The sequence below is a fragment of the Odocoileus virginianus genome, chromosome 31, assembly GCF_023699985.2.
Source record: "Odocoileus virginianus isolate 20LAN1187 ecotype Illinois chromosome 31, Ovbor_1.2, whole genome shotgun sequence".
NCBI lineage: Eukaryota > Metazoa > Chordata > Mammalia > Artiodactyla > Cervidae > Odocoileus > Odocoileus virginianus.
In genome coordinates this window covers 31,891,990-31,914,758 of record NC_069704.1, presented here as the reverse complement: position 1 = coordinate 31,914,758, position 22,769 = coordinate 31,891,990, and the positions used below count along the sequence as shown (strand labels likewise).

The 22,769-nt window shown below is 35.8% G+C and overlaps 1 protein-coding gene across 6 annotated transcripts in view; it reads right to left on the bottom strand.

Moving 5' to 3' along the window:
- The window catches only part of AGTPBP1 (ATP/GTP binding carboxypeptidase 1), a 205,940-nt gene that overhangs the window by 63,031 nt on the left and 120,140 nt on the right, over positions 1–22,769 (bottom strand). For all 6 annotated transcript variants that reach the window (XM_070459534.1, XM_070459537.1, XM_070459538.1 and 3 more), the window contains 3 exons: positions 12,140–12,223; positions 9,671–9,757; positions 9,438–9,586 (listed from right to left, as the gene is read on the bottom strand). In XM_070459534.1, the coding sequence (XP_070315635.1) occupies positions 9,438–9,586; positions 9,671–9,757; positions 12,140–12,223 (320 nt within the window). The remainder of the gene's footprint in view (positions 1–9,437; positions 9,587–9,670; positions 9,758–12,139; positions 12,224–22,769) is intronic.

Here is a 22,769-nt window from a genome sequence, read left to right as displayed (position 1 = left end):
ATTTGAAATTAAGATATAACCTATCTAAATAATCATTTATATAAATATAGATTGCTACATATAAGCCTCATGGTAACAACAAAACAAAATCTATAATAGATACAGACAAAGAAGAGAAAGGAAGCCAAACATAATACTACAGATAGTCATTAAATCACAGAAGAGAATAAACAACAAAACAAAAAAGAACTACAAAAACAACCTTCAATTAACAAAATGGCAATAAGTATATACATATCAGTAATTACTTTAACTATAAACAGAACAAATGGTCCAATCAAAAGACAGAGAGCAGCTGAATGGTGCAAAAACAAGACCCATTATATGGCAATATATGTCACCTACAAGAGATTCACTTCATATCCAAAGACACATACAGACTGAAAATGAGGGAATGGAAAAAGGTATTCTATGCAAATGTAAATCAAAACAAAGGCAGTGTAGCAATATTTGTATGAGACAAAATAGATTTTAAAACAAAGACAGTGCCAAAAAAGACAAAGAAGAATATTACATAATGATCAAGGGATCAATCCTAGAAGAAAACAGAACAATTACAAACACATATGCACACAACTTAGGAGCAGCTAAACACACAGGGTAAATATTAACAGATATCAATGGAAAGATCATCCAGACAGAAAATAAATAAGAAACACTGGACTTAAATGACACATTAAGCCAGATGAACATAATAGATATATATAGAATACTCCATCCAAAAGCAGCAGATAACACATTCTTTTCAAGTGCAGCTGGAACATTCTCTAGGATAGATCTCATACTAGGCCACAAAGCAGGCCTTGGTAAATTTAACAAAACTGAAAGCACATCACCCTTTTTTCATGACCACAATGCTATGAGGCTACCAAGAAAAAAAAAAAAAAACCTGCAAAAAGCACAAAGAAATGGAAACTAAACAATATACTCCTAAATAACCAATGAAGCGCTAAAGATACAAACAAACAAACAAAAACAGACAAATGAAAAGAAAAACAAAATAGATCCAAAGTCTAACTGATGACAAAAGCAGTTCTAAGAATTTTAAATTAATATATTTACCTCAGGAACAAGAAAAATATTTCAAACAATCTAACTTTAAACTTAAAAATAACCCAACCATACATCTAAAGGAAAAAGAAGAAACAAAACCCAAAGTCAGTAGAAGAAAATAAATTACAAAATCAAAAAAAAAAGAAAATAGAGGCTAAAAAAATAGAAAAGATCAATGAAACTAAAAGCCAGTTCCTTGAAAAGATAAAATTGATTAACCATTATGCAGACTCATCAAGAAAAAAAAAGAAGGCCAAAATGAATAAGTGAGGGAAAAAAAGGGAGAAGTTACAACCAACTATACAGAAATAAAAAAGACAATTACTATAAAAGTTGGCCTAAAGCTTAACATTCAGAAAACTAAGATCATGGCATCTGGTCCCATCACTTCATGACAAATAGATGGGGAGACAGTGGAAACAGTGTCAGACTTTATTTTTTTGTGCTCCAAAATCACTGCAGATGGTGACTACAGCCATGAAATTACAAGACGCTTACTCCTTGGAAGGAAAGTTATGACCAACCAAGACAGCATATTAAAAAGCAGAGACATTACTTTGCCAACAAATGTCCATCTAGTCAAGGCTATGGTGTTTCCAGTGGTCATGTATGGATGTGAGAGTTGGACTGTGAAGGAAGCTGAGCACCAAAAAATTGATGCTTTTGAACTGTGGTGTTGGAGGAGACTCTTGAGAGCCCCTTGGACTGCAAGGAGATCCAACCAGTCTATCCTAAAGGAGATCAGTCCTGGGTGTTCATTGGAAGGACTGATGCTGAAGCTGAAACTCCAGTACTTTGGCCACCTCATGGGAAGAGTTGACTCATTGGAAAAGACCCTGATGCTGGGGAAGATTGGGGGCAGGAGGAGAAGGGGACGACAGAGGATGAGATGGCTGGATGGCATCACCGACTCAATGGGCATGAGTTTGAGTAAGCTCCGGGAGTTTGGTGATGGACAGGGAGGCTTGGCGTGCTGCGATTCATGGGGTCGCAAAGAGTTGGATACGACTGAGCGACTGAACTGACTGACTGACTGATGAACAGCTATATGCCAAAAAAATAAACAAGCTGGAAGAAATGGACAAAACTTCCACAAACAGACAAACTCCTAGAAATGTACAATTTCCCATGACTGAACCAGGAAGAAACAGAAGACATAAACAGAGCAAGACCCATAATGAAATTGAATCAATAATTTTAAAACTCCAAACAAGCAAGAGTCCTGGACCACATGACTTCACCAGTGAATTCTGCCAAACATGTAAAGAAGAGTTAAGATCTATCGTTCTCAAACTATTCCAAAAATTGCTGAGGAAGGAACAGAACTGAACTCATTATATGAGGATAACATCCCTCTGACGTGAAAAATAAGACAAAGAGATCACACAACAAGAAAATTACAAACTATTATCATTGACGAACATAGATGCAAAAATCCTCAACAAAATATTAGCAAACTGAATCCAACCATATGTTAAAATGATCACACACCATAATCCACTGAGATTTGGCCCAAGGATGGTTCAATATCTACAAATCAATCAGTGTGATACATCATATCAACAAACTGAAGAATAAAAACCGTATGATTATCTCAATAGATGCAGAAGAAGCTTTTCATAAAATTCAACATCCATTTATGATAAAATCTTTCCAGAAGGGGGTATAGATGGAACATACCTCAACATAATAAAGGCCATATATTATTAGCCTACACTTAACACCATACTCAATGACAAAACACTGAAAGCATTTTCTCTGAGATAAGGAAGAAGACAAGGACACCCGCTCTCCTCACTTTTTATTCAACACAGTATCAGAAGTCCTAGCCACAACTATCAGACAACAAAAATAAAAGGAATCTGAAATGGAAAAGAGCAAGTAAAACTCATTGTTTGTAGATAACATGACACTATATGTAGAAAATCTTAAAGATGCCACTAAAAATACTACTAGAGTTCTTCAATGAAATCAGGAAAGTTGCAGGGTGCAAAATTAATATAGCACATTAATAGGTTATACATTATATAGTCATTCCTATAAATGCAAAGAGGGAAATAAAATAATTCTGATTTTTAAAAAATCAGTAAAAATAAAGTTTCTTCAGTAGGAGAAAGAATATGTATCTCAAAACAAGAGCGAACATACATAATATAAATACTAGTAGCATTTACATTAAAGTCAAAATAAAACATGCCCAAAGTCTTCCTTTAGTTTAAACAGTCTCAATGATCTAGCCAAAAGCAATGAAACAATTAATTACATAACTAGGGAGAAGAATAAATTCTAAGGAACTACCAAAAAAATTCAAAGTATCAACTGAGAAACACTGAGAGCTAATAAGAAAGTTCAGTACAGAGTTTGATTTTCAAGGAAACATAAAAATCCTCAGCTTCCTGTCTGAGCTACCAGGGAAGCCAAGAAAACAGGAGTGGGTAGCCTATCTCTTTCTCCAAGGGATCGTCCCAACCCAAGAACTGAACCAGAGTCTCCTGCGTTGCAGGCAGATTCTTTACCAGCTGAGCTACCAGGGAAGCCCATCAGCTTCCTTAATTCTAAATAATGACAAACTTGAAAACAGGGAGAACTACTCTTTCAGAACAGGAAAAAAAAGATACACAAAATACTTAAGAATAAAGGTAAAAAGAAGTGTATAGAACTTACAAGAAGAAAACTAAAAAATTTAGGTGAGGGAACAAAAACTTGAGAAAACAAATATATACACCATGTTCTTAAGTGGCAAGATTTAATATAAGAAATCCAGTTTCTTCCACATTATTCTATAAGTTTATGCAATGGAAATTTGAGGGTGTCTGATAAAATTATTCAGAATAATACTGAGAAAAAATATTCAGGAAAAATAAAGTTAGAAAAAACTGTTAAATCATTTTTGAAAAAGACTACAGAATGTTAAGCTATTTTATGAAGTCAAAATAACCTAAAAAACAAAGTGATATGACAGCAACAAGGATGGTGCACGAGACTGCAAGATCAGAACAATTAAAATCCAGTGATGCTGCTGCTGCTGCTGCTAAGTCGCTCCAGTCGTGTCCGACTCTGCGCGACCCCACAGACGGCAGCCCACCAGGCTCCCCCGTCCCTGGGCTTCTCCAGGCAAGAACACTGGAGCGGGTTGCCATTTCCTTCTCCAGCAGTGATGCTAGAGCAACACAACACAACAAAGCTCCCAAACAAATCCCAGAGTTTCATGAGGACCAGAAGTTGATGAGAGTTGTGGTGTCTGCTTCCACTCTTTCCTTCTATTTCCCAGGAAGTGATGGGACCAATTGCCATGATCTTAGTTTTTTAATGTTGAGTTTCAAGCCAGCTTTTCACTCTGCTCTTTCACCCTCATCAAGAGGCTCTTTAGTTCCTCTTCACTTTCTGCCATTAGAGTGGTATCATATTTGTTATTTTTCCCGGCAATCTTGATTGCAGCTTGTGATTCATCCAGACTGACATTTTACATGATGTACTCTGCATGGAAGTTAATGAAAATATACAGCCTTGGTGTACTCCTTTCCCAATTTAGAACCAGTCCGTTGTTCCATGTCCAGTTCTAACTGTTGCTTCTTGACCTGCATACAAATTTCTCAGGAGACAGGTCATGTGGTCTGCTATTCCCACCTCTGTAAGAATTTTCCAGTTTGTTGTGATCCACAAAGTCAAGGCTTTAGCATAGTCAGTGAAGCAGAAGTAGATATTTTTCTGGAACTCCCTTGTGTTCTCCACAATCCACCAAATGTTGGCAACTTGATCTCTGGTTCCTTTGCCTCCTTGAAACCCAGTTTGTACCTTTGGTAGTTCTCGCTTCACATGCTGCTGTGGCCTAGCTTGAAGGAATTTAAGCATAACCTTGCTAGCATGTGAAATGAGTGCAATTGTGCGGTAGTTTAAACATTCTCTGGTATTGACCTTCTTTGAGATTGGAAAGAAAATTGACCTTTTCCAGTCCTGTGGCCACTGCTGAGTTTTCCCAATTTGCTGACATATTGAGTGCGGCACTTTCACAGCATCATCTTCTGGATTTGAAATAGCTCAACTGGAATTCCATCACCTCCACTAGCTTTGTTCATAGTAACGCTTCCTAAGGCCAACATGACTTCATACTCCAGGATGTCTGGCTCTATATGAGTGACCACACCATCGTGGTTTTCCAGGTCATTATGACTTTTCTTCTATAGTTCTCTGTATTCTTGCCACAGATTCTTAAATCTCTTCTGCTTCTGTTAGGTCCTTTTAACTTTTCTGTCCCTTATCATGTCCATCCTTGCATTAAGTGCTTCCTTGATATCTCAAATTTTCTTGAAGAGATCTCTAGCCTTTCCCGTTCTATTGTTTTCCTCTATTTCACCACACTGTTCATTTAAGAAGGCTTTCTTATCTTTTCTTGATATTCTCTGAATTCTTCATTCAGTTGGGCATAACTTTCCCTTTCTCCTTTGCCTTTTGCTTCTCCCCTTTTCTCAGCTACAAAGCCTCCTCAGACAACCACTTTGCCTTCTTGCATTTTTTGGGGGGAAGGATGGTTTTGGTCACTGCCTTCTGTACAATGTTATGAACTCCATTCCTAGTTATTCAGGCAACCTGTCTATCAGATCTAATCCCTTGAATCTGTTTGCCACCTCCACTGTGTAACTATAAGGGATTCTAGTGGTTTTCCCTACTTTCTTCAATTTAAAGCTGAATTTTGCAATAAGGAGCTCATGATCTGAGCCACAGTCAGCTCTAGGTCTTGTTTTTGCTGCCCATATAGAGTTTCTCCATTTTTGGCTGCGAAGAATACAATCAATCTGATTTTGGTACTGGTGTTTCATGGCATGGGGAAATGTTATTACCACATATTGTATGGTTTAAAAACATAGTGTATAATGAATTCTCATATTTTGAACCCAAATGTATAAAAGGATAAAATTTAATTTCAAAATTATGTGAATATGAGTAAGATTAAGGATGGATAACAAAATGCTAAATAGTGGATTTTATCTTCTATTTCCTTCTTAGAGAATCTTCTCTAAAGTTTATTTATTTACCATATTCCCTTATTTGGAATAGTAGATCCCATATGATCCACAGTTTCATAATCCAAAAAACAAAAACAAACAAACAAAAAAACACTTAGAACTGGAAGACAGATAAAGAAATTCCACTTCTGTGAATACATAAGTAAATTACTACACACACAGATATTTAGTATAATACAATAATGTTCATCTCAGTAGTAGCTAAAGTAGAAAATAATTAGATATAACCTAAGGTGTAATAGGATCACTAAACTTTGTAATCACTTTATAAGTCAGATCATATGCTGTAGTTTACACTTACACAGTGCTGTAGGTCAATTAATCTCAGTAAAACTAGAATCAAAATGAAAAGGGCTTAAAAGTCTAACAAAGGAAGAGTTGGATAAATGAGTTATGGAACTTCTCTAAGATATCCATTAAACTATGCTTCAGAGGAGTATTTGTTTAATGATAATGGTGATATAATGTTTAGTTAAGATGCAGGTTATGAAACTGTGTGGGTTATGAGCATTTTTTAAAAAAAACACATAACTATATGTATGGAAAGATCACATAATGCATTATTTAAAAAAAGCTGGAAAGAAATAACAAACATTAAAATAAATTTTTTTGGATGATGTACTGTTGATGCTTTTAATTTTCTTCTTAACAACATTCTGTTTTCCAGATTTTCTACAAAGTGAGTTTGGAAAGTATGATATATTAATAGCAATACAAACAAGAATATACCCAGTGGGCAAAGGGTAAAAAGGAGGGGAAACTTAAAAACTAGAGCAGCCATCTGTCTCAATGTTTTGACTTGGTTTTAGTTACAGAATATTATTCATTTTAAATTTAAAATGACACTAAAGGAAGAAATTATCACACAGAAATAGTTTTTTTAATAGAGAAATATCACTCCAAAATATGTGCTTTTAACTGTAAAAATTAAAGCATTTTAATAAAGCTTAGTGTACTATTTTATAAAAGTCAATAAAAAAATATAAATAAAAAAATATAAATAAAGATACCATCTACCTATAGCACTAGTACTTGGATATTCTCTATCATTTCTGGAATAAATATTCCTTTATATTTTACTCATAATTGTCCTTCACTCCTGTAAAATATTTTGTTAGTATTATATTGAATATTTATGAGTTAAATAGGGAAAACATAAGATTCTTTACTTATTTTGGTATTATTTTGAATGATTTTTCAATTAAGGTAATTTTTTAAGTTATATGAAAGTTTAAGGTCAACAAATGTTTCTAAAAAATAGGACATTCAATGATTAGCAGTCATATCCAAAAGTAAAAAAATAAAACAAGATTTTACCAAGAATATTCATATCACTATTCAGGTAAGTCAATATAACCACTGAAGCCTTAGTCAAAATATATTTTTATAAGAATACATAATTTAAAATTAGATTACTTAAAACATTTTTAAAACTTTAAAAATGTTTATAACTAAACCAGATATTATGAGCCTTATCTTCCCATAATTATTACATTAAATAGTGAATCTGACTAAAGCTTTATCCTATGTATGTAAAATAATTATCTGGAGAATACAGTTTTCTGTTTTCCATATAAATAATGACAATTGGGAAGAATCAAATCTTGAAAGCTTCAATTTTCAGAAATGTCCCCTTATAGAGTATCATCATATTCATGCTTTTGACATTTTAGAACATTTATCTGAAATAGATAATATAGCATGTCATGCCTTAGCTGTTTAAGCTCTTCTATCTCCATACACCAGAAAAAAAATTTTTTTACACAAAATTATCATCAAATAAATACTTAAAACTTGATGGCTTAATTTTCAATTACTGATATTAAGTTTATACAATTAAATAATCTTCCATTGAAATAATACCTGACTATAAAAACCTGATGCCTTGGCAAATAACCCCAAGTTTGACATCTATTAAAGTACTAATAAGTACAAAGCCTTAAATGATGCTATAAATATAGCTTTTTTGCTGGTACAGCCCTAGAGTTTTTAAAAACTGCCTCATGAGAAAAACAGTAGAGAAAAACAGTGAAACAAAAAGCTGGTTCTTTAAAATATCAACAAAACTGACCAAGAAAAATAAAGACAAGACACAAGTTACTATTGTCAGGAATTAAACACAGGATATCACTAGAGACCCTGAAGATATTAAAGACAGTAAGAAAATACTATGAACAACTTTACACACACATTTGAAAATTTAGAAGAAACTGATCAATTCCTATAAAGAACAAACTACTATAACTCACTCAAGGTGAAACAGATAATCTGAATAGTCCTAAAACTATTAGAGAAGAAATTTAATCTCTAATTTAAAAGAGTACCAAATAAGAAATCTCCTGGCCCAGATGATTTCTCCTGAGAATTCTACCAAGCATTTAAGAATTAACACCAAATACGCACAAGCTCTTCCATAAAATAAGAGGAGGGAGTATTACTCAACTAGTTTTAGAAGTAATTGTTACCATGATATGCCAAAATCAGATATGATACCAAAAAATATATATGTGTGTGTGTGTGTGTGTGTGTGTGTGTGTGTGTGTATCTCAATATACCTCTTGAATAGAAATTTAAAAATTCTTATTCTTTAAAAAAACATTAGCAATTATATATAATGACTATAATTCACATATTTAATTCAGTTCACAGATAAAAAAGGCTGGTTCAGTATTCAAAATTGAATCAATGTAACATGCCATTTTGACAGGCTAAAGAAGAAAATTCACATGATCATTTGATGAAAAAAAGCATGTGTGTTGTAAATCCATGGCTAATTCATGTCAATATATGACAAAAACCACTACAATGTTGTAAAGTAATTAGCCTCCAACTAATAAAAATAAATGAAAAAGAAAAGCATGTGTCAAAATTTAATACCCATTTATAAAAAAAAACTCCCAGTAAACTAGTAATAAAAGGAAACTTCTTCAATTAGATTTTAAAATTTACAGAAAACTACAACTGAAGGGTGAACTCTAAAGGAGTAGCACAGGCTTGACGGTACTGAAAGAATTCTCTATCCTAGTTGTGGTGACAATAATAAGAATCTACAAATGTAATAAAAAGGCACAGAATTATACAACCACACTGCGCCAACGCCACGCCCTGGCTTTGGCATTCTAGTACAGTTACGTAGGATGTAACCATTAGAGGAAACCTGGTGAAGAGAACATGGAACTTTTCTGCAACTTCTACAACTCTTTTAACTTTTTATGCCTCTATTCAAAATAAAAAAGTTAAAAAAGAGATTGCTTTATGTAATTCTCATCTGGATGAACAGACTTCATTAAAAACTCTATTCTAAGTAGCATATGTAATAAATCTTTAGTTGTATTCAATTTGGATGAAATGGTGTCTTACCATAATTAAACTGACTGTTGGACTTTTCACAGTTAATGATGTTGAACCTATAAGCAATACTTGGTCGCATTCCACTGACTTCAAAGTAAAACCACTGATGATAATGATTGCTATTTATGTCTGAGTTCAGAATAAGGTCATATTCATTTCTGAAAATAGAAAATAAACAAACTTGATGAAAATTAGGAAAATATCTGTACACAAACAAAATGAGAAGAATTTTAGTGACTTACTTTCTAATTTGAATTACTTTACGCAGATTCCCAGATTCAAATTTGGAGTTAAACTTCAAAACATCTGCTTCTTCTGGAATGGTATAGCTAAATAAAATTTTAAAGTAAGAATAAAAAATACATAGCATTTAAACAAGTGAGCAAAAACAAAACTACACTATAGATTAAAAATGCACCATTATTGCTCGCTCACCCTCCTCATTATCTTTAAGCCAAAGAACAAAATCAACACAACAAACTACAAACTCTGGCTAATATTTACAGAATAAAATATTATAGTTATAGAGATTTCCCCCACAATTATTTAGTGAATATTAATCACAAAAAGTTTCATCTCATTAGATACCGTTTCTAAATATTAGTAATCTTATGGAAAAGACCCGTTATTTTTTTAAGTGTATATGACTTGTATTGAGTACTAATAATTCTAGAAACTATGCAGTTCTCAGGTAAAACTATTTTTTAAATTTAGAGAGCTTCATTATCTATTATCTAATCTAATTAGTACCCAAAAGGTGGAGGTATTATTCTCATTTTACATATTGCTTACTTTAGCAAGTATTTATTGAGCTCCTACTAGGTGCCAAATACTGTTTTAGTCATTTATTTCCCTGACTGAACACAAATTCTTGCTCTTCTAGAGCTTACATTCTAATGGGGGAAAATGAAGACTCCCAGAAGACCAATGCTTTTGTCCAAAGTCATTTCAGTTAGAAATAGCACTGGCATGCGACACTTCCCTGAGTCTGGAAGGTCTCCTGAAAGAGGAAATGGCAAACCACTCCACTATTCTTGCCTGGAGAATTCCATGGACAGAGGATCCTGGCGGGCTACAGTCCACAGGGTCGCACAGAGTCGGACATGACTGAGCAACTAAACAACAAGAATATGCTACACTCAAAGAGTTCTTGAGGTTCTGTGTTACCACATTTGTCTGGTCTAACACAGAATTAAAAACATTGGAATAACTAAGAAATTATGAACAGATTTGTTTTTTATTTTTGAGAATGTTATTTCAAATTCAGTCATTAGTTCTGACATAATTTTACCCTGACTCTAAACAAAAATCTTTTTAAATGTTTTATTTCCTCCAAATAAGACTAATGAAATATAAAATCTCTCCAAAATATTAGAATGTTGAAGGAGAGAAAGGGAAAACCCACTCGTGGGCTGATTAAAGTTCTCATTAGTGGAGACAAATGCAATGGCACCTAATGAATTATATATAAGTAAATAAATGAAAACAAAAATGATGAATATGACTACTATTAAATCATTTGTCTCCAGTAATGAGAAGTTTAATCATGTATAGATAAGAGAGTTGGACCGTAATGAAGGCTGGATGCCGAAGAACTGATGCTTTTGAACTGTGGTGTTGGAGAAGACTCTTGAGAGTCCCTTGAACTGCAAGGAGATCCAACCAGTCCACCCTAAAGGAGATCAGCCCTGGGTGTTCATTGGAAGGACTGATGCTGAAGCTGAAACTCCAATACTTTGGCCACCTGATGCGAAGAGCTGACTCATTAGAAAAGACCCTAATACTGGGAAAGATTGAAGGCGGGAGGAGAAGGAGACGGCTAGATGGCATCACTGACTCAATGGACATGAGTTTGAACAAGCTCTGGGAGATGGTGAACGACAGGGAAGCCTGGCGTGAGGCAGTCCATGGGGTTGCGAAGAGTCAGATGTGACTGAATCAACAACAACAACAAAATCATTAAACGCAATGGCACCAGTGATAACTCTAAATTGGAAATTACACTAAAACATTGTTGTGGTTTAATTGCCAAGTCATGTCCGACTCTTAAAATCCCGTGAAATACAGCCCACCAGGCTCCTCTGTCCATGGGGTTTTCCAGGCAAAAATACTGGAGTGGCTTGCCATTTCCTTCTCCAGGGGATCTTCCAGACTCAGGAGTCGAAACCCAGTCTCCTGCACTGCAGGTAGATTCTTTACCCACTGGGCCACCAGGGATCACAAACCAATGGCTTCAAAAGTCAGGCAAGTAGCATAAAACGATTGAAGCCGATTGTAAGCAGTAAGAGTCAAAAGTGAGAAGTTGGGACTGTGGAAAATTAGCAAGCATATTTTCCTTCTAAAGGGGATGGTAATTTGTTGTCCTAAGGAGAGGAAGGCTCAGTATTACAGGACAAAACTGCAGCATTGGTATGAAATCTCCATTATCTTAAGTGGAGGTAGTTTCAGTGTTTAAAAACAAAGCATCAATTTGTGATGTTTCCCTTATTAAACCCATTAAAAGCCCACATAAGGAAAACTAAATTTGTAGCACACTCAATTTAACTAAATAAACATGATTTATATTACCATTACATCTCTGCTAAAAGATAAAAATAGAGTGAGGCTTAACTAGGTGGAAGTTAACTATATTTCTTTGTCTTTTAAAAGAACACTGAAATTTTAAGATAAGAATAAAACCAACAAAACTAAAACACAAAAATGAGACTTACTTTGGGTTATCTAAGTCATATACCACTCGATCTATGATATCACTCTGATGTATTAGCCTCTCAATATCTTGGGCAATTTTTGTTCTGAAATCATAAAGAAGTTTGACCAAAATTCATTATTATATGCAAAAACCACTACAATATTGTAATTAGCCTCCAACTAATAAAAATAAATGAAAAAAAAGATAGAAAAAAAGAACCATCAAATTTTTTAAAAGGAAAAATAAATAAATAAATAAATCAGTACATAAAATTTAGACAAAAATCAATATTTTAAGTCTAAGTTCTAGAAAAATAACCAACACAACGCCAATAGTTTTATTTTAAAAAACCTTGAATGACTATATGCTTTTCTATAGACAAATTCTTAATCTAGCATTATATAATTAAGCATATTTATTTTTAGTTTTATATTTTACAAAAACTAACTCATCACTGACACAGCAGTCTATCAAGAAAAAAACAAGCATGAAAGGATTATGATATAAATCCTTGATTTAGAGTCAGTGTCATAACTTTCAAATAGCAAATTCTTTCTACAAAAGCAAAACTTTTAAAAAGTTACTAATAATAAACAAATCAAAAATTTATATCACCCAGATCTTCAACAATGAAAGACATGGTACTTACATATACTCAGATATGCCATACCAAAAAATACACATGTTCAAGTATGCTGCTGCTAAAACATCCATTTGTCAAAACCATTTATTAAATATTAAATTTATGAAATACCTACCATAAATGTATAAAAAGTTAATACTTACAAAAGTCTGCAGTTTTCCTTAAGAAAAATGGTATTAAAAGGCTTATATAACGTCTCAGTTCTACAGCAACATTCTGCATTGTAAAACAAGCTAAAAAAGCTCGATACCCACAGGGCTATGTAGGCCTATGTGATGTACCTGAGGAGGCCTGCTGGGGACGCTGTGGAAAACTGGGGAACACAGGATCTGTCTAAACACAACCAAATGCTGCCAGGTAGGAAGAGAGGTTAAGAGTGCAATACCAAATTTACGAGAAACAGCGGAAACTTGGATCGCTACGTGGAGTCTCTCAAATGTTAAAGGCTGGTGATCTATTAGAAGATTAAAAACCGGGAGGACGAGACAGCAGAGGAGGAGGTGGACAGGGAGCACATCTGTCTCCACAGACACATCAGGAACACACCTTCAGACACAGAAGGGCATCCAGAACATCAGCTGAGAGAGGACAGCAGTACCTGACCAGAGAAAACAAATATACAGACCCACACAAAACTCGGCAGAAGGAAGGAACTAGGGAGAAAATCAGAAGTGTTAGTAGGACTGGACCCACCCTTGGTGAAACTTGGTGAAACTTTCCCTTGGGGAAACTGAAGCAGGGTCCGATCCCCACATCGGGGCAACTGAGTCAGAGGAGAAGCATTTAAGGCTGAGAGTGAAACAGCTGCTCTGTGGCAGCCTAAATGGAATGCAGTCCTTGATGCAGCCGGACATACCCCGGACAGCGACAGAGATCCCCTGGAAAGGCCGCTGCCTGGGAGCTGGAGTTCAGGGATTGTGGAGCAATCCCAGGGCAAGCGGCTGCTGTTGACTGCTGAGAGACGGATCGAGGGGATGTGAGGGAGAAGACTGTGGTGGGAAATGCCTGTGGAGGAAAGCCGGGCAGCCACGGAAGCGAGGCAATACTGCCGAGTCACACATAGGGGGTGGAGCCATCACCACAGACTCTCTCCACACGTGCCACCATCAGCAGCTGGACAAGAGGCTGGCCCATCGAACGCCTGACAGAGAACTACAGAGTAGGACCCCACCCCAGGGTACCCCTTTAAGTGCCTGACGCACTGATCTGCAGAGGGGGACCCCAGCCAAGGGGGCCCCTCTATGTGCCTGCACGGGCAGAGCTACAAAGACTGGCGAAAGAGGCCTTCTGATCACCAGCTACAAGAGGCTGGAAAAGAAGCCTCTGATAGGGCCATAACTCCTACGGCGGAGGCAGTCCATGTCCCCGCACACTTGGCGCCCCCAGGGTCCCCACAAGCCAAGCAGGTGCACCACCTTCACACTCAAGTCTCACTGGGGCAGAGCTGCCACAGGCAAAAAAAAGTCTTGCACCTAAGCGTGCAGGGTTGCTTCGGTTGTGTCTGACTCTTTACAACCTTGTACACTGTGGCCTGCCAGGCTTCTCTGTCAGGGAAGGGGGTTCTCCAGGCAAGAATACTAGAGTGTATTGGCCAATGCTGGTTGCCACACCCTTCTAGAGCACTGTATTTCCTGCTCCCCTAGCCACCAACCCCCCTGAGTACCTGGTGCTGCCAGAACCCCTGCGACCCCAGCAGCCACACCACCTCCACCCCTGGCCCTCACAGGGGCAGACCCAAGTCCTCCAGGGCAGCCTCAGGAATAAACCCCAGTGGACGACCCACATGTAGAGGTGGAAATAAAACCACAGTTGAAACCCAGGGGCCGTGTGGCTAAGGAAGAAGATCCAGAACCTTCCCACCAGCTGTACAAGCTGCAGCTTAAACCCACACGATCAACTAGGCAGACTCTGTGTCTATGGAATATGTAAAAGGACGCTGAGAGCTCCCGCAAAAGAAAACGCACTGGTTCTGATAGCTGTGGACACTGGAGGCAAGAACACACAGGAGCAAGGCCAGATTAGAATCTGAGCGGCCCCCACAGCAGGGCCAGAGACCAGCACAGTGTCAGAGGGCATCCTAGGCAGGTGAGGTGGACTGTGACTCCCAGTGAGCCAAAGGACTGACAGCAGTGACTCAAGAAAAACATTTATTATTCTTATGTTTTGACTTGTTCTGTAGATTCTTTTGGAATTTTTTTTTCCTTTTTTCCCCCCTGTGTTGTAGTTGTTGATTTCATTGGCCCTATGAAATCTTATTAAGCTTTTGAGCTTTTTTTTTTTCTCAGTCACAGTTTTTATTGTTGTTATAAACCCCTGCCTCTACATTGGGCTTTAGGAGTTCTGGGAAGTTTTCCTCTCTTTTTTTAATTTTTCATACCTATTATTACTTTTTCTACATTTAATCCTTTGTTTGCTTTTCCTACTGTTCTTTTCCCCTTACAGTTAATCTTTAATGTATATAAATCTTCTTTATCTACCTCTATTTAACTTTGCATATGTTTTCTTTCTTTTCTTTCTTTCCTTTCCTCTCAACATATGTAAGTTTTATTTTCATTGCTTTCTTCCCCACTTGGCACCTTGCTTTAGTTTTGTTTTCCAGCTTTTGCTTTAGTTAGTTTTGTTCTGGTAGACATAATTTTTGGTTTCCTTTGTTCACTGGGTCAATCTATTGTACTTTATTTTTGTTGGACAGTTTTGACTTTGCTCATGGGTATATATGTATATGTGTATAACCCATTATTTTAATTATTATTTGCCTGATTTTATAACTGACATTTGTCTGGGGTTCATCTTTGGTTTCTCATTTTTGGATATTTGTTTTAATCTCACTTAATGCCATAACAAAACACTTGTGGAATCTTCGTTCCTGACCAGAGATCAAGCCCTGAGCCTTTGGAGTGGAAGCACTGACTCCAAGACCCTAGACGACCAGAGAACTAACCCTAGGGAGGGTATGAAATAGTGAGAACTCATACAAAGGAAACCACCTGAACACAAGACCCAGCATCACCCAACCACCAGTAACAGCCTGTGCAGGATGCCTCATCTAAACAAAAAACAAAACAAAAATACAAACCCAGTCATCAGCTGACAGGATTACCACCTCACTCAGCCTTGCCCATCAGAGGAAAAAAACAAGCAAAAAACTCGCACAAATCTCACCCTGTATGAAGCCTACACAAACCACTGGACCAATCTTAGGGGGACAGAAACCAAAAGGAAGAAAGAATTCACCTCTGAAGTCTGTGAAAAAGAGACCTCAAACACAGTAAGTTTAAAAAAAATAATAATGAAAAGGCAGAAAAATACTACACAAATGAAAGAACAAACTAGAAACATAGAAGTCCCAATAAATGAAGAGGAAATAGGCAAACTACCTGAAAAAAAATTCAGAATAATGATAGTAAAGATGATCAAAAACCTTGAAAACAAAATGGAGAAAATACAAGAATCAATTAACAAAGACCTAGAAGAATTAAAGAATAAACATACAAACAACACAATTACTGAAATTAAAAATACTATAGAAGCAATCAATAGCAGAATATCTGAAGCAGAAGAACGAATCAGTGAGCTAGAAGATAAAATGGTGGAAATAACTTCTGAAGAGCAAAATAAAGTACAAAGAATGAAAAGAACTCAGGATAGTCTCAGAGACTTCTGGGGCAATAACAAACTCAACAACATTTGAATTATAGGAGTCACAGCAGAAGAGAAAAAGAAAGGGTATGAGAAAATTTTTGAAGAGATTATAGTTGAAAATTTCCCCAACATGGAAAAGGAAATAATCAATCAAGTCCAAGAGGCATAGAGTCCCATACAGGATAAATCCAAGGGGAAACACACCAAGACACATACTAATCAAACTAACAAAGACTAAACACAAAGAAAGAACATTAAAAGCAGCAAGGGAGAAGCAACAAGTAACATACAAGGGAAACCCCATATGCTTAACTGCTGATCTTTCAGCAGAAGGGAGTGGCAGGATATATTTAAACTGTTGAAAGGGAAAAATCTACAACCAAGATTACTGTACCTGGCAAGGATCTCATTCAAAATTGATGGAGAAATAAAAAGCTTTTCTGACAAGCAAAAGTTAAGAGAATTCAGTATGACCAAACCAGCTTTACAACAAATGTTAAAGGGACTTAGATAGTCAAGAAATACAAGAAAAGAAAAAAGACAGACAAAATCAACCCCAAACAATTAAGAAAATGGCAATAGGAACATATATATCAATAATTACTTTAAATGTAAACAGATTAAATGCTCCAACCAAAAGACACAGACTAGGTGAATGGATACAAAAACAAGATCCATTTATATGCCATCTACAAGAAACCCACTTGAGACCTAAAGACACATACAGATTGAAAGTGAAAGGATGGAAAAATATATTCCATGCAAATGGGAAGCAAAAGAAAGCCGGAACAGCAATATCCATATCAGACAAAACAGACCTTAAAATAAAGAAGATTATAAGAGATATGGAAGGACACTACAAAATGGTCAAGGGATCGATCCAAGAGAAAGACATAAAAGTTGTAATTATCTATGCACCCAACATCAGTCAGTCAGTCAGTCAGTCAGTTCAGTCGCTTACTCGTGTCTGACTCCTTGCGACCCCATGAATCGCAGCACGCCAGGCCTCCCTGTCCATCACCAACTCCCAGATGTACGAACACGTAAATACATAAGAAAAACACTAACAGACGTAGGAACACGTAAATACATAAGAAAAACACTAACAGACGTAGGAACACGTAAATACATAAGAAAAACACTAACAGACATAAAAGGAGAAACTGACAGTAACACAATAATGGTAGGAGACTTTAAAACCTCCCTCACACCAGTGGACAGATCATCAAAACAGAAAATAAATAAGGAAACATAAGTCTTAATGATACATTAGATGAGATGGATCTCATTGATATTTACAGGACATTCCATCCAAATGCGGAATACACCTTCTTCTCACATGGAACATTCTCCAGGATAGACCATATCTGGGGTCACAAATCAAACCTCAGTAAATTTAAGAAAATTGAAATAGCATCAAGCATCTTCTCTGACCACGCTATGAGACTAGGTATCAATTACAAGAAAAAAACTGTAAGAAACACAAACACATAGAGACTGAATAACATGTTTCTAAATAACCAACAGGTTACTGAAGAAATCAAAAGGGAAATCAAAAAATTTCTAGAAACAAATGACAGTGAAAACACAACAACTCAAAACCTATGGGATGCAGCAAAAGCATTTCTAAGAGGGAGGTTTATGGCAATACAATCCTACCTCAAGAAACGAGAAAAATATTGAATAGACAACCTAACTTTACACCTAAAACAACTGGAAAAAGAACAAAAAAACCCAAACTTAGTAGAAGGAAAGAAATCACAAAAATCTGAGCAGAAATAAATGAAAAAGAAATGAAAGAAACAAGAGTAAAGATTAAAAAACTAAAAGCTGGTTCTTTGAGAAGATAAACAAAATGACAAGCCTTTAGCCAGACACATAAAGAACAAAAGAGAGAATCAAATCAACAAGATTAGAAATTAAAAAGGAGAAGTTACAACAGACAATGCAGAAATACAAAGGATTATGAGACTATTATGAACAACTATATGGCAATAAAGTGGATAACCTGGAAGAAATGGACAGATTCTTATAAAAGTTCAATCTTCCAAGACTGAACCAGGAAGAAATAGAAATTATGAATAACCCATTTTCAAGCACTGAAATTGAAGCTGTGATCAAAAATCTCCCAAAAAACAAAAGCCCAGGACTGGATGGCTTCACAGGAAAATTCTATCAAACATTTAGAGAAGCTAATGCCCATCCTTCCAACTCTTTCAAAAACTTGCAGAAAAATGAACACTTCCAAACTCATTCTACGAGGCCATCATCACCCTGATACCAAAGCCAGACAAAGACAACACAAAAAAAGAAAACTACAGGCCAATATCACTAGAACATAGATGCAAAAATCCTCAACAAAATTTTAACAAACAGAATTCAGGAACACATCAAAAAGCTCACACACCATGATCAAGTTGGGTTTACTCCAGGAATGCAAGGATTCTTCAATATATGCAAATCAATCAATGTGATACACCATATTAACAAACTGAAAGATAAAAACCATATGATAATCTCAACAGATGCAGAAAAAGCTTTTGACAAAATTCAACACCCATTTATGATTAAAACTCTTCAAAAAAAATGGACATAGAAGGAACATACCTCAACAAAGTAAAGGCCATATATGATAAGCCTACAGCAAACATTATTCTCAGTAGTGATAAACTGAACGCATACCCCCTAAGATCAGGAACAAGACAAGGGTGTGCACTTTTACTACTATTATTCAACATAGTTCTGGAAGTCCTAGCTACAGCAATCAGAAAAGAAAAAGAAATAAAAGGAATCCAGATTGGAAGAGAAGAAGTAAAGCCTCACTGTTTGTAGATGACATGATACTGTACATAGAAAACCCAATAGAAAGCATCAGAAAATTACTAGAGCTAATCAGTGAATTTAGCAAAGTTGCAGGATACAGAATCAATATACAGAAATCATCTGTATTCCTATATACCAACAATGAAAAAGCAGAAAGAGAAATTAAGGAATCAATCCCATTCACCTTTCCAACAAAAAGAATTAAATACCTAGGAATAAACTTACCTAAGGAGACAAAAGAACTGTACACAGAAAATTATAAGACACTGATGAAAGAAATCAAAGATGCCATAAACAGATGGAGAGATATTTCATGTTCCTGGGGAGGAACAATCAATATTGTGAAAATGACTATATACCAAATGCAATCTACAGAATCAGTGCAATCCCTATCAAATTACCAATGGCATTTTTCACAGAACTAGAACAAAAAATTTCACAATTCATATGGAAACACAAAAGACCCCGAATAGCCAAAGCAGTCTTGAGAAAGAAGAATGGAGCTGGAGGAATCAACCTTCCTGACTTCAGGTTATACTACAAAGCTACAGTCATCAAGACAGTATGGTACTGGCACAAAAACAGAAGTATAGACCAATGGAACAAGATAGAAAGCCCAGAAGTAAATGCATGCACCTATGGGTATTTTATTTTTCACAAAGGAGGCAAGGATATACAATGGGGAAAAGATCCTCTTCAATAAATGGTGCTGGAAAAACTGGACAGCTACATGTAAAAGAATGAAATTAGAACACTTCCTAACACCATACACAAAGATAAACTCAAAATGGATTAAAGATCTAAATGTAAGACAAGAAACTACAGAACTCTCAGAGGAAAACATAGGCAGAACACCTGACAACATAAATCAAAGCAAGATCCTCTATGACCCACCTCCTAGAGTAATGAAAATAAAATCAAAAGTAAACAAGTGGGACCTGATTAAACTTAAAAGCTTTTGCACAGCAAAGGAAACTCTAAGCAAGGTCAAAAGACAACCCTCAGAATAAGAGAAAATAATAGCAAATGAAACAACTGACAAAGAATTAATTTCCAAAATATACAAGCAGCTCAATGCCAGAAAAACAAGGAACCCAATCAAAAGTGGGAAAAAGACCTAAACAGACATTTCTCAAAAGAAGACATACAGATGGCTAACAAACACATGGAAAAATGCTTGACATAGCTCATTATTAGAGAAATGCAAATGAAAACCACAATAAGACATCACCTCACACTGGTCAGAATAGCCATCATCAAAAAGTCTACAAACAATAAATGCTGGAGAGGGTGTGGAGAAAAGGGGATGCTCTTGCACTGTTGGTGGGAATGTAAACTGAAACAGTCACTATGGAAGACAGTATGGAGATTCCTTAAAAAACTAGGAATAAAACTGCCATATGACCCAGAAATCCCACTCCTAGGCATATACCCTGAGGAAACCAAAACTGAAAAAGACATGTATCCCATTGTTCATTGCAGCACTCTTTACAATAGCTAGAACACAGAAGCAACCTAGATGTTCATCAACAGATGAATGGATAAAGAAGTTATGGTACATATACACAGTGGAATATTACTCAGCCATAGAAAGGAACGTGTTTGAGTCAGTTCTGACAAAGTGGATGAACTGAGAACCTATTACACAGAGTGAAGTGAGTCAGAAAGAGAAAGATAAATATCATATTCTAATGCACATATATGGAATATAGAAAAATGGTACTGAAGAATTTATTTACAGGGCAGCAATGGAGAAACAGACATAAAGAACAGACTTATGGACATGGGGAGAGGGTGAGATGTATGGGAAGAGTAGCATGGAAACTTAACATTACCATATGTAAAATAGATAGTCAACTGGAATTTGCTGCATGGCTCAGGAAATTCAAACAGGGGCTCTATATCAACCTAGAGGGTGGGATGGGGAGGGAGATGGGAGGGAGGTTCAAAAGGGAGGGGTAAATATATATATATATATATATATATATACACACACACCTATGGCTGATTCATGTTCAGGTTTGACAGAAAACAACAGAATTCTGTAAAGCACTTATCCTTCAATAAAATAATTAATTAAAAAGAAAAAAAAGACAATCTTGGCTCAACAAGAAAAAATAAATAAATAAAATAAAAACAAAACAAAACCAAAATCAATAGCAAGCTGAATATGGCCTAGAGGCCACTGGTTTTCAACTTCTCAAACTGTATTTTAGGGAGCATAACTCCCCATTTATATTAAACTTAGATTAGACATATACCTAATACTTGATGGAAATCTTGCCCTGCCCTCAGCCCTCACTAATAAAGAGAAAAAATAGTCTTTTATTCCTTCATTTGTGCTAAGCAGCACAACTTTCATAAAAGGATATCAATCCTTCCTTCCTTTACCTCAATATATCACTCTCCAGTCAAAACAAGTATTTTCCAGGAACCTCTGGGGACTATAACCTCAAAGTTACTAACATCCATCATCAAAGAATAGCTCAGAAGAAAACAATCTGAGCAAGGCAATCTGACAAAAGTGCAGTCCACTCAGTCTAGTTAACACTCAAGAGTCCACATGATATAGGGGCCAAAACCAAAATTGTAGTTTTGTTAGGTTTCAGCCAATACAGAGCAATACTTATGAAAAACAATTTAACACATCTCACTGCCATATTTACTTTACCATAAGAATATCATAGGATATGTTGTTCATTACTTAAGTGTTCTCTAAGGGCCCACAGAAGACACTCTTCATAAGTATGGCATAACCTCATATATATGATCACTACATATGAATGAATAACAGGACAGGCGCATGACCTAGACCAGGATGACTCTTGGCTCAGTCATTTATTAGCAGTGTAACCTTGGATAGTTACTCAAGAATCCTAAGCTTCAGCATACTCTTCCATTAAATAAGAGAAAAAATCACTATTTCCTCATAGAGCTGCTACACCATTAAATGACATACTTTAATAAGCATATACACACTGCATAACAAAGTGTTTTTTACTTACTTCGGTATCTGGCCCATAAAAAAAACAATCAATATTTATATTTTGATAACTTTTAAGTTATCTGCTACTGACACTACAATTACACTTCTCTACTGTCATCTCCACTACAGAAATACTTGAACCGTCCTAAACATGGTAAGACGAAATCCAAGGTTCGGCTTTCCTTATTTTGCTTTTGCCATAATTCCTTCACCTACTTTTAATTTTAAATTTTCTGAATAGATAATATTAATACATTAACATGGTACAAAAATCAACTACTACATAAAAGTCTAAAACGAAGATTCTTCCTTTCAACACACCCCACATCCCTCGTTCATTTAGTTAATTACTACTTTCCTTCCACAAGCACCTTGATTATTTTATTTCATAATACATCTTATAGCTCTTTCCATTAGGACACTGTTTTTTTGTTTGTTTTTAATCACTGCAAAGTATTCACAGAATGGATATACCATAATTTATTTGACTAGTCTCTGATGGATGTGTTTTGGGACATTACCCACCACAAATTCCATATAATAGTTGACAAATAT